Here is a 13,559-nt window from a genome sequence, read left to right as displayed (position 1 = left end):
TCCTTTGAGCATTCTAGGTCGAACGAACGGTGAGAACCATCACCAGCAGGTACCGCCCTAAATAAGAGAAAGGGGTACCGCTCAACCATAAATCAAGATTGGGGTTGACTCAACAAAAACTTTTGACTTTTTCTGGTCCTGACGAAGCTCCTGGTATCAATCAATCGGACCATTTTTTGGCGTGAAACATGTCGACCTTTCGTTACTAGGGGCCATTACCACCCCACTAGTAACAACAAACTACGGATTTTTTACTCAGATAGGGGAACCAGTATATTAAAAACGTTTGGGATATCCCTTAGCCAGTTTTAATATTTAATCGCACTCACTTTTCATGACCCCACTAAGAACACTCTCACACTCCTCAAACGGCAAAATAAAAAGATCTCTGCTAAAGTGACCCTTTGCGGGACCCATACGGCATTGCAGCGCCGGCCCATCAAGGAGCACCAATGATGAAGCATGACATCCCTTGGGATGTGTGAGGCCAACAAGAGAAACTCGTTGAACGCTCTTTTTGATTAGCATAGTACCTCGATACCTTCTCCTCTTTTTTAGTACCTCGATACCTTCTCCTCTTTTTTCTCCCGACAGACATTACTTGTGTCTCATTAAGAACAGTAACCCCACTTTTGAATTAACATTAATCCAACCAGGAACATATGAAGCAATGAGAGATACAGAGGCACAAACAGTCTTTTCAACAACACTAGCCATTTGAAAATGTTGAAAAGGCCAGGAATTTGCCATGATCAAAGCATATGAAATCAAAGAGTCTGGTCTGGGGTTGGTTAGCAGGTACTACGTGTTTCACAGGGGAAAGTTCACCAAGAAATGCTACATGTTTTTTTGCCATGTATGTCCACCTTGGCAGTTACATGCTCTGAATTAACCATCCGAGGTTTCTTAAATCACATGTGGCAACCAACATGTCAACGTGTTAATTTCATTCCATCCTAACCCACCTAACTTTTACCCTCTTCGGTGGACTATCTTCTAGGTTTACCGGTTGTTTTGTGCATCAGTAGCAGACTAAGGAAGGGGGGAAATGGCGAATTATGCCACACAATGGAAGAAGGGCAAGGTGGGCCCAGGCATGGCATCGCACCAGGATTGGTCCTGCAGCCCATCTCGAGGAGCCATCTGACCCTTTATTCCCAACCTGCTTTTTTAATTGGGTTGGGGGCTGCTACCCATATCCTCCATCAATCGGATGCTGCTTTTTTGGCATTCGGTTGTTGCTATTTGTACAGTGCAGTCTGTCATTGGTAAGATCTCCCTGCTGACGGAGGTGGCAGTTGCATGGGGTCGACAATAGTCACCAAACGAGAAATGGTGATAAAATTACAGACTAAGTTGCCTTACCGCAACATCAGGGTTTTGTAGACTGAGTCCCGAAGCTGGAAGACGTGGTTGCTGACGGCAAGATTGTGCTGTAGGCGAAACGGTTCCAGAACAACCCCATCTCGGACAGGAAATGTCAGGCGCAGCTCTTCAATAGGATTTGCTGTGGACACAAATGACAGCCTAAAATGTTAAAACTAGCCTATTAACTCTTCACAGGCAACCTGGCCAAACTACACAGACACAAATACTAACACCACACAGGGGCACCCCAGCCATCTCCTCCATAGATTAGGTAGAAGGGGAAACGTATATAAACGCAACACTAATAAAGTCAAGAATGTTCTGTAATTCCCATGCCTTGCATTATTTTCTCTCCTGGTGACTCTTGTGGGACGAGACATTTGATTTAATTTAAACAAACTTCAAGGGTGCACATTGATGCAGTCCAATTCTTCAGGGATTTAGGCATTTTTTACCCACACCCTGACAGAGGTAGCAACATCCCTACACTCTTTATATAAAATCTTTGCACATCCTCACTATATACTTTCTTTGCCCTATTACGCAGTGCGATAGATTTTACACGGATAATGGGTATAGGACCAGAGTATAGTGTAAAGAATGAAAGGTGCACCCCTGGAGGAAAGCATGCGAGTTTAAGCATAGGAAACAAGTTACTTACAAATAACAATTGTTCTGTAGATTGAGGCTATTCTAGATTCACAAGCTGTGAGTTCTTCCCAACTTAATGGGAGTCACAATACTTCTTGACTAGCAAGACATAAAAAAAAACAGGTTGCATATGTCCAAGACCAACACTAGATGGCAGGAGCATGCAGAGAATTTGGATCTACAGCTACAAATGCCATAAACAAAGGGTTTAGAGTAGGATTTAAAAATTCCCCTCTTGAGCTTGTAATTTATCATTTTGCTGGACTTCGAGGAGACTCTGTGCACCGGAATAGAGCAGATGTTGGTTAGTGTCAGAACTTTGCTGATTTGGGATTCCAGGCAAGGGCCAGGCCTAAACTAGTGGAGATGCAGTTTACCTTGGTCTCAGAAGCTAAGAAAACTCACCCGTCATATCAGTGGCTATGTAACGAACAGGGCATCGAAAGGGAGGAAGGGGCAGAGAAACGACCGGGACCCGACAGCCTAGGTGCCCAGGAGTGACTAGAAGTAACTGCGAGACACATTCCATAACTTGAAGTGTGATGAGCATTCATTCCGACAACAATTCGCCAAGCTTAACTGTTCAAAAGATAACCCCTTCAAAGTCACAGTTGACCACCTACTCTAAATCTCTGGTAGAGCCTGCAGTTCCATTGGATGTCCCAAGTCCCATGATTGCTACCATCATCCCAAAGCCCTATCTGCAACAGAACAGTTCTGGGATACAGAACCCTCACTACAGTCTCCCCCCTCCCCCGGAGGAATCCAGTCATTCTACAAGAAGCTGGACCAAAATCTGCCCAAAAGTGGTATTCCTATTAATGTGGTGGGGAGCAGCACTTCACCAACCAGTTTCCAGGTAACCATGTTAAACTGAACATAAACTACAGTCTCAACTTACATTGACTAAACTATCTTTAGGCTTGGGATGTAGGTCCCCTTTTCAAGTTCAGGTGGTAGTACTGGATTTAGAACTGTGAATTGGGGACACTCGCACACACTGGCTCAAAACCAAGAAGTTCTCACTTTGCATCCAGGGCTAACAAAAACCTATTTATTTATTTATTCAAAGTTTTATATAGCGCGAACAAGATCCTTACAGATATCAGAGCGCTTCACAGATACAGGGGTAGGGGCAACAGGAATGAACAAGATAATGGGAGCAGCATAGTAATCACTAACATAGTAGGATAACAATAATGTACAGAAACATATCAAAATACAATCAGGTAAACAAGTAATATAAGACGTCACAAGTCATTGCTCCCACTACAGAAGGGTTTAGGTAAAGCCTTGGATGTGTGAAAGGCTTATACCAATTTCTTAGGATAGAAAAAGCACTGGGTGGAGGCATCGGGAGGGTGAGACAATACACCAAAGTGTTAACATATATTGGTCGGTAGTAAGAGTAGCGTAGTAGTGACATCATAAAGTAGGAGTATAGTGCCAAAGAACAAGGTGATCAGTGATACAGAGTGATGCAGAGTCTCAGATCCAGTATCTATAAAGTTCAGGAGATCTTGGCCAGAAGGATTGTTTTCACCTCTTTCTTGAAGAGTGCAGTGGAGGAGATAAGCCTGGTTTCCGGAGGGAGCGCATTCCAGATCCTGGGTGCCATTCCTGAGAAGGAGCGCTTGTATGTTTTTTCTTTCCGGAATCTGCGAGGTTTCAGGAGTAGATTTTTTGTACTACGATTGGATCTCGACCCTCCTGATATAGACAACTTTTGCGCGCGGTAGTTGGGTGCCTTGTGGTGCACGGCCGAATGTGTCATTACTGCAATTTTTAGCTGTATTCTGGCTTCAAAAGGCAGCCATTTTAGAGATTTTAAGTCTGGGGATATATGCGAATGTTTTCTTGAGCCAGTAATGAGTCTCGCGGCAGCGTTCAGGGAGGCTCTTAGGGGTGCTGTTGTGGAAAGTGGGAGTCCGCTGAGGGCCACAATTCCGTAGTCTATGCGAGGGATGACTAAAGCTTGTACAGCAGTTTGGAAGTCTTTGGCAGGGAGGAAGGGTTTAAGTTTCCTCAGTGTGTTGATTTGAAAATTAGCCCCTTTTGTGGCTTTGCTAACGTGCTGTTGCATGTTGAGCTTGGCGTCGACTGTGATGCCTAGGGATTTCGCTGAGTCCACGATAGTAGGTTGGACATTGAGTGCTGTTAGGTTATTGAGCCAAGTTTGGGCGGTGGAAGTTTTCGCCGGGGGTGAGATGAGTAGGAACTCAGTTTTCAGCGCATTTAGTTTGAGGCGATTATCGGCCAACCAAGATTGAGTGTTGCTAAGTGTGGAATTCAGAAGTTTGATATCTTCCGGGGATTGTAGCTTTAGGTAAAGTTGTGTGTCATCAGCGTACATATGGAATTGAACATTGGATGCTTGGAGCAAGGTGGCGAGCGGTTCCATGACGAGGTTGAACAGTGTGGGGGAGAGGGAAGATCCTTGTGGAACACCTAGATCTGCAGGCACCGGTTTAGATAGCACATTGTCGATCTTGAACTTCTGCGACCGGTTATGAAGGAAGGAAGAAAACCATTTGAGAACAGTTCCAGATAGGCCCATTCTAGTGCTTAGCAGCTCCAATAAGTTCTCATGTTTGACCGTGTCAAATGCTGACGAGAGGTCAAGAAGGATGAGGAGGCAGGACTCATTGCGGTCAAGGATTTGGAGGGCGTCATCAATTATGTGTGTCATAGCTGTTTCCGTGCTATGTTTCGCTCGGAAGCCTGATTGGTGAGGGTTGAGGAGGTCAAATTGGTCAATGTGTTTTGTTAGTTGGAGTTGGACACATTTCTCCAGCAGTTTGGCCAAGGTGGGGATATTGGTGATGGGCCGGTAATTGTTCAGGTCAGACGGGTCAGCTGTGGGTTTCTTGAGTATAGGTGTGACTTGCCCCACCTTGAGGGAGTCTGGGATGAGACCTTGTTGAAGGGAGCTATTGATGATTTTGGTCCAAAGAGGGAGGAGCAAGGGGATGAAGTCTTTTACTGCATTAGCAGGTAGGGGGGTCTGTGAGGTGATTAGAGGGCTTCAAGGTGCAGAGTAGTTTGTGTATTGCTTCTTCCGAGTAGGTGTCGAAGTACAGCCAGGATGCCTTGTTTTTAGGTTGAATGTTAGACATTCTGGTGTGGTTGGGGAATCGGCTTAAATCCATGACGAGGTCGTTTCTTATGTTGTCGGTCTTTAGCTTAAAGAAAGCAGAGAAGGCTTCACAGTGTGGGGTGTCGCTTGTTGCGTTGTTTGATTGTAAGGGTTGTGTCTTTGTTTGAGTCTTAATTAGTTTGAACAGTTTTCTTGGCCTGTTTTTTGCTTGGTCCAGCTGACGGCTAAAGAAGTCCGACTTTGTGCGCTTTATTTTCCTAAAGTAGGCATTTCTCTTGTTTTTAAGCGTTTTTAGATGCAGTGATGAGGGGTCAGATCTCCAGGTACGCTCTGCCATTCGCATAGTACGCCTGTCGTCATTGAGTCTGCCATCATACCAGGGGTTAGAAATTTTGTTGGAGACTCTCTTCAGTTGCAATGGAGCGACTTCATTGACTATTGATTTCATAGAGTCAAGGTAGTGGTCGGTCAGTGATTCCTATTCCTATTCCAGAAAGCATACTTATCATAGCAAACCTGATATTTTGTTTTGTAGAGGAGAGGTTGTGCTCTTGTGAAGGAGTTCTGCGCAGTTTGCAGTAACACAATAATAGAGATTAGGCAAACATGCATGTGACCGAGTAGGTTCTGCTCAGGGAGGGGAGGCATCCAAAGGATCCAAGTGAAGGAAAGGGCCATTTGAAAGAACATGCATTAGTAAATGCATTAGCTTTCGCCAATAATAATGATCTGTTTGTGCAGGCAAATCGCTAAAAACAAAGATATCCGAGTTGACTACCAGTAAGTACTCTGTTCAGTATCCGGTGGCGTCACCTGAAGAGAAGCACAAGTTACTACTTGTGTAACGATATATCTGTAAGAGACATTAGTTAGTGATAGATTCCTTACCTTAGAATATCCCCAGGCGTCAGACTGGATCTGGAAATATTTGCGTAGCAGTACCCTTGCGCGTCGGTAGGCGTCGTCTGCGGCACCGCGTCAGTCGTCGGCGTCGTGATGACGTCGTCGGAGTACTCAGACGCCGTCTCCGCATGCTGACGTCAGTTCTTAGACACAGCTTTTCCGCGCCAGAAGCGCTGCGTCATGTTAAAAACCAACACTGGTGCCATTGAAACTAGGGCCCTGAAAGGGGATAACCCTAACCCTAGATATCGGTTCGCAGAACAGGGAGGATGGGTGGGTCGGTAAGGAATCTATCACTAACTAATGTCTCTTACAGATATATCGTTACACAAGTAGTAACTTGTGCATCTGAAAAAGACACGTTAGTGATAGATTCCTTACCTTAGAATAGATACCCCAGCAATACCAACCCCGGTGGTGGGTCTGCGAACCAATAATCATACCAGAAAGTCCTGGAGGACAGAACAGCCAAAGAAGCCATCCCTCCGGACTTGGCTGTCCAGGCAGTAGTGTCTTGCAAACGTGTGCAGCAAGGCCCACGTAGCTGCTGACAGATGTCTTGTAAGGGCACTCGCCGGCCCAGGGCAGTTGTAGTCGCCGTGGCTCGGGTGGAATGAGCCCGCAATCCAACAGGGGGCTCCTTTTTAGCCAAGGAGTAACATGGCTGGATACACAAGATGATCCACTGGGAGATGGACCTCTTGTGCACCGCTTTCCCCTTCTTAGCACCCACGTAACCAACAAAGAGTTGGTCATCCACCCGGAACTGGCGTGTGCGATCCAAATAGAATGAGAGCGCACGTTTTGGGTCCAGACGGTGGAGCCGCTCTTCCTCTTTAGAGGGATGCGGGGCGGGAAGAAGGTTGGCAAGGTGATAGACTGCCCGATGTGGAAGGCTGTGACAACCTTGGGCAGGAAAGATGGCTTAGTACGCAACACAACCTTGTCCGGATGGACAGAAAGGAAAGGAGGAGTACAAGAAAGGGCCTGGAGCTCACTCACTCTCCTGGAAGAGGTGATGGCAACCAGGAAAGCAGTCTTCAAAGTAAGAAGACGGAGAGGACAGTTGTGAAGTGGCTCAAAGGGAGCGCACATCAGAAAAGTAAGTACAAGGTTCAAGTCCCACTGAGGCATCACAAACGGAACAGGAGGGAACGTGTGTGTGATGCCTTTCAGAAAACGATTTACAATAGGGGACTTGAACAAGGAAGGTTGATCAGGCAGCCTTAGAAAGGCTGAAAGGGCAGAAAGGTAGCCCTTGATAGTGCCCAGAGCAGAGCCCTGCTGGGCAAGAGAAAGAAGGAAGAGAAGAACCTCGGAGAGAGGGGCAGCAAGAGGATCCACAGCCTTTGCTGTGGACCATGCCACAAATCTGTTCCACATGCAGGCGTATACCGACTTTGTGGAGGGACGCCTGGCTGCCAGAATGACGTTACAGACTTCAGGAGGCAAGTCAAATGGCCTCAACTGTCGCCGCTCAATCTCCAAGCATGGAGGTGGAGACTGGACAGGTTCGGATGGAGGACCGTCCCCTGCTGCTGCGACAGAAGGTCCTCCTGAAGAGGCAGACGAACCAGGGGATCGACTGACATACTGAGTAGCTCTGAATACCAGTACCTTCGTGCCCAGTCCGGAGCCACAAGGATGACTTGGGCCCAGTCGCGCCTGATCTTTAGCACTCTGGTCAGAAGTGGTATAGGCGGAAAGGCGAACAATAGACCGCAACTCCACTCGCGACGAAAAGCGTCTCCAAGCGAGTGCCGCCTTGGAAATTCCAACGCGCAGAATTGATGACATTGCGCGTTCTCTTCGGTGGCGAATAGATCTAACCAAGGCTCTCCCCATCGCTGAAAGAGGCCTTGCGCCACGTCCGAGTTCAGACGCCATTCGTGATCCATCATACACCGACGGCTGAGCTCGTCCGCCCTGGCGTTCAGAGAACCTGCCAGGTGTTGAGACACCAGGGTCACGCCCTGGCGTTCCAGCCACTGTTAGAGGCGCAGAGCTTCCTGGCAAAGGGTCCACGACACCACCCCGCCCTGTTTGTTTCAGTACCACATGGCGGTGGTGTTGTCCGTGAACACCTGCACTACACTCCCCCGGACAGAGGGGAGGAATGCTTTCAGTGCCAGACGAATCGCCCGCAACTCCAAAAGGTTGATGTGGAGCCGGGCCTCCGCCGGAGACCAGATGCCTCTGATCTCCGCCTCTCCCATGTGGCCTCCCCAGCCCTGGAGAGACACATCCGTCACAACTACGTGCTCCGGCTGGGGAAGGTAGAGGGATCTGCCGCTGACCCAATCGCAGTCCGTGAGCCCCCACTGCAGCGGTCTCGCAGTGCCCTCCGAGATCAGGACGTGGTCGGACAGGTTGCCCTGATGCTGGGCCCACTGAAACTTCAGGTCCCACTGCAGAGCCCGCATTCGCCACCTGGCGTGATGCACCAGTAGGATGCAGGAGGCCATCAGCCCCAGAAGCCGCAGCGTCAACCTGACCGAGACCCGGGATAAAGGCTGAAATAGTGGAATCAGAGCCTGAATATCCCAGACCCGCTGTTCGGGAGGATAAACCCGAAACTGCGCTGAGTCCAGGACCGGTCCGATGAAGAGGAGCTTCTGAGAGGGGCATAGGTGTGACTTCGGCACATTGAGGGAGAACCCCAGCTGGTGCAGGAGGTCTGCCGTCGTCTGGAGGTGGCGGACGACTGTTTGGGGCGAGCCCGCCTTCAACAACCAGTCGTCGAGGTAGGGGAAGACTGAAACCCCTAACCTGCGCAGATGAGCTGCGACCACCGCCATCACCTTTGTGAACACCCGTGGGGCGATGGTAAGGCCGAAGGGGAGCAAGGTATACTGAAAGTGCTCGTGGCCAACAGTGAACCGCAGGTAGCGCCGGTGGGCCGGCAGGACGGGGATGTGGAAATAAGCGTCCTGCAAGTCCAACGCTACCATCCAGTCTCCTGGGTCCAGGGCAGCTAAGACCTGAGCCAGTGTCAGCATTTTGAACTTCTCCGTCCGGAGGAAGCCGTTGACGTTCCTTAGGTCCAAGATAGGGCGTAGGCCCCCTTTGCCCTTCTTGGGTACCAGAAAGTAGTGGGAGTAACAACCACACCCTACTTCTGGCCCAGGAACGCGCTCGATGGCCCCCTTGGCCAAGAGGGCCGTAACTTCCTCCTGCAGAAGCCGCAAATGATCCCCAGATACTCGGTGGTACTGCGGTGGCATGGCTGGAGGGGTCGCCTCGAAGGGGAGGGAGTAGCCCCTTCGGACGATTTGCAGCACCCACCTGTCCGACGTGACAGTGCGCCAGTGGAGGAGGTGATGGCGAACCCTGCCCCCCACTGGCGCCACATGGGCCTGAAAGCACGGACTAGGAGGGTTTTGAGGCGGATGCCGCGGGGGAAGGTGTGGACTGACCTCGCCGTTGTCCCCGACCGCCTCCACGGCGGTTTCCACGGCCGCCACCGCGTTGGGTATTATCCTGCGGAGCGTGGCTGGCAGCACTTGTGGGTACACCCCTTCCGTGGCCACGAAAGGAGTGAAAGGCAGCCGATTGCTGGCGCGGGGCCGAGAGACCCAAGGACTTGGCCGTAGCCCTGGAGTCCTTAAAGCGCTCAAGCGCATGGTCTGCCTTGTCGCCAAAAAGGCGAGGGCCATCAAACGGCATGTCCATCGGTGTGTTTTGGACATCGGCCGAAAAGTTGGCGGACCTCAACTAGGCGTGACGTCTGACCACCACTGTCGTTGCCATCGCTCTACCTAGTGAGTCTGTGGTATCCAACCCACACCGGATAGAATATCTGGCTGCATCCCGGCCCTCCACAAGGGCTTGGCCGAGTTTGGCCCGTACCTCCAACGGACACTCTGGCAGCACTTCCACAACCGTATCCCACAGAGAGTGGGTGTAGCGGCCCAAGAGGCAGGCGGTGTTGGAAGACCGCAGGCCCAGACTAAGGGATGAGAAGATCTTTTTACCGTACTGCTCATACCTCTTGGATTCCCTGTCCGGCGGGGCAGACGGAAATGCGTTCTGGGAGTTGGAGGCCTGGATGACCAGGCTCTCGGGGGTGGGGTGGGTGGACAGGAAACATGGGTCACCCGGAGCCGGGCGGTGGCGTCTGGCCACGTTCCTATCTACAGGCGAACCTGTAGCGGGCTTGGACCAAGTGCCCAAAAGAACGTCGGTCAAGGCCTCATTAAACGGCAGCAGAGGCTCAGCTGAGCATGACTGCGGCTTAAGGACCTCAGTGAGGAGGTTAGTCCTCACGGACGCGACGGGGAGCTCAAGGCCTTGGCTGCCCTCATCAACACCACACTGTAGGTTGCCCCCTCCTCCGTAGCCACGGTAGGAGGTGAGACAAAGTCAGTGTCGGGCGAAGTGTCCAGACCACTGGCATTCCCAAGTTCACCTGTCCAGTACTCCTGGGACTGACATTCACGTGTCAGAGGGTCCTCAGACCCCTCCCAATACTCCTCATCACCCATCTCCTGATACTCAGGGTCAGAAAAGGATGGGGCCGGTTCATGGAAAGTAAACTCTCCGAACGGCGTCTGAAGCGGCGCCCAGCGGCGCAGGAACCGGGTCGAGGGAGGCATCGGGGACAGCGCCGGGGTGACACCTGGGGGGTCGGCGCCGGGGAGGTCGTTAAGTCCACCGGCGGCGACCCGGAACCGGATCCAGTGGGGCCTTGCGGCGCCAGACCCGAAGGCGCCGGCGGCGTCGGAGCCGAAGCACCCGACAGTGTCGGGACCGAAGCCCCCGACCCACTAGGCCCCCCAGACGAGTCCGCTGGGCCCGGAGGCGCCGCGGAGCCAGTCGGAGGAGAGAGGGACCTCATGGCCATGAGGAACCGCTCGATCTCCTCCGGCGTCGCGTTAGGCCCAGGGACCGGTGGGTATGAGGCCGGACGCGGCACCTGCGACTCCGACGGAGCCGCGTTGGCGGTGTCACCAGAACCCCCGGCCGCGTCCTGCAAGCGTCGGGGGAGTCGGAAGAGCGATCACGTCTCTTCGACTTCTTGTGCTTACCTGACGACTTCGACCCGGAGGAGTGATGTCAACTCCCGGAGCTCCGATGGCTCCTCTCCCGCGACCGGTCCCTCGACCTCCGTCCGGACCGGAACCGTTCTCTGCGCGGGACCGACTGCCGGAGTTCGAGTCGCTTGCGGGACCGCTCCCGCCTGGCTTTCGAAGTCAGGGCCCAACAGTCGGAGCAGGTCTTGTCGTCGTGATCGACGCCGAGGCAGTGGAGACACCGACGGTGAGGGTCGGTGACCGACATCAGTCGGTCGCAATCCTCACAGGGCTTGAAACCTGGCATCCCTACCGGCACCGATCGGAGTCGAAGAAGGATGATCAAAAGATCAAAAAAGAGTTAGTCAAAAAGTGACTGAGGTACCACTTTTTCCAGATCTGCACTGCTGGCGTGGAAAAAAGAAGAGCTGACGTCAGCACGCGGAGGCGGCGTCTAAGTCCTAGAATCTATCACTAACGTGTCTCTTTCAGATAACGTTTGCAAGACCATTGGTTATGTTAAATAAAAAAAATAACCAGCAGATGGCAGTGTTGTCCAGTTCTTTCAATATAGTGAGAGAGTGATGCGAGATCGTCACACAATTTGTGCAGGAACACTAATATAACTGCCCAAAACAAAGTCATACAATTGAGTTCAAGAACTTAAACCCACCTAAAATGTAGAGTGAGGTCAAATGAATGCTACTCGGTGGTGCCAAGATGAAATGATCAGGAATGTAACACAGCTGTTTCAATGCGTGCAACCAGGGAACGTAAAAAAAAAAAGTTCCACACAACAGCGGATGGACACAGTAATTCTACTACGGGAACGGATAAGAGCCCCCTTTTAATATATATTAAATACAAGAGATTTCGCAAGCACTGTGCTGGCAAAACCTAACAAAAGGAGAGGACAACCAGAAGTTTGAAATCAAGGTCCGTTTTTCATGCAGGAGTTTAGGGATAAAGAGGATATTTTTGAGATTGCATGCAGTCTGAGGATGCAAGATTGTTGAAATATTATTTGCATGTGAAAACTTTGTTATGTTAGATATGCACTAGAAACAGGCTAACAGTATGTGCATAGTTGGGCTACTTTTCCAGCAAGCTCAGCTGATCAGCTCAAGAGCTGGAAGTGAAAAGCAATAGCCGAGACACTTATTTAGAGAAGAATTAAGTGCCTTAGGCTGCAGTGGACGGAAGCAATAACCAAGTAAGGTACACATTGAAATGGGGATACTGCAAATGCTGGAGAAGAGGTCTTCTGATGTTAATGCTAAAGTTTAATTACAAAGCTGAGTGGGATGCATTTAGATGCACGTTTGTATTGGCAAAGGAGGGCGAGGACAGCTTGTCAGAACAGTTGAAGTGTATTGTCTGCATTCCAGTGGGTGAAGATGCAGCCACTGGTGTAAGTAGGATGGTTAACAGAGCTTCCTTTACAAATTCAGGGAAGACTGTTAGCAAAGGTCCGCTGATTAATTTCCTGAAGCACTACCCTTTAGTAGATGATGGGGGTGAGGAGTGCGACTGTAGATTCTGTGAGCAGGTTGAAGGGGGTCCTTTAGGTGAGCCATTTTATTTATTTTATTTTCAAAGTTTTATAAAGCGCGAACAAGATCTTCACAGATATCAGAGCGCTTTACATAGAGGGGTACATGAGGGAACATAGTCAAACAATAAATCAATAGATCATACAGTACAGATAGGTGGCTGCAAAGCCCATCACGTGAGTAATAAGACAACTCATACAAATAAGTAAATGGGTCAAGCATGTAGTACAAATCGGTGCAGGGTGTTAACAGAGTTCGAGATAATAGATCAAGTGTATTTAGCCATGAGGATAGCTTTTACTTCTTTTTTAAAGAGTGTAGTGGAAGAGATAAGCCTGGTTTCGGGAGGGAGTGAGTTCCAAATCCCATGCCTTTAGCCTTCCTTGATCACACGTTATGTGCCTCTGGCTCTGGTGTGGGCCAAACAGGCTGGAGACTACCCTGCTGTGGGGCTTCACTACACAAAGGCAATGTCTGGAGACTAGTCTGGAAAGGACATTTGAAAAAAAGGACCACCCCAGATGGACAGATGGCCTGATGACTCAGAAGGCACTGTACATTGCACCAATATCACATGCAGGAAAGGGCAGGACTATCAGATGACCAGCCTGCGAAAGGCAGCAGGCACTGAACATCATCAGCCAGAGTGCAGCTGAAAAGAGAAGACAGGCAGCATGCATACAATCACATAGGGGAAGTACCAAACAACGCACCATTCAGAGTGCTACTGGAACACAGGTGCAGTGAAAGGGTGGGCAGACTACCTAGTTCTGATTTGCTGCATCTACTAGACACTGCATCAGACCAAGTGTAGCCAGACCGGTTATGCACGTACTAAGGATGAACTAGTAAGAGGAGACGGTGACCTACCCAGGAGTGAACATAAGACTTCCCCACCAGGATCCACCACTCTTATCATAAAGGGTGGCTCACACAGATTAAGTGTAATAGTACAGCTACAGCAAACCAAAAGCA

At 50.1% G+C, this 13,559-nt stretch overlaps 1 protein-coding gene across 5 annotated transcripts in view; it reads right to left on the bottom strand.

Annotated features, from left to right (window-relative positions):
• The window catches only part of ZMIZ2 (zinc finger MIZ-type containing 2), a 360,252-nt gene that overhangs the window by 77,654 nt on the left and 269,039 nt on the right, over positions 1-13,559 (bottom strand). For all 5 annotated transcript variants that reach the window (XM_078666775.1, XM_078666773.1, XM_078666776.1 and 2 more), the window contains one exon: positions 1,366-1,507. In XM_078666775.1, coding sequence (XP_078522901.1) covers positions 1,366-1,507 — 142 coding nt within the window. The remainder of the gene's footprint in view (positions 1-1,365; positions 1,508-13,559) is intronic.

Source organism: Lissotriton helveticus, chromosome 11, assembly GCF_964261635.1.
Source record: "Lissotriton helveticus chromosome 11, aLisHel1.1, whole genome shotgun sequence".
In the NCBI taxonomy this organism is placed as follows: Eukaryota; Metazoa; Chordata; class Amphibia; order Caudata; family Salamandridae; genus Lissotriton; species Lissotriton helveticus.
This window is presented reverse-complemented; position numbering and strand designations above follow the sequence as displayed.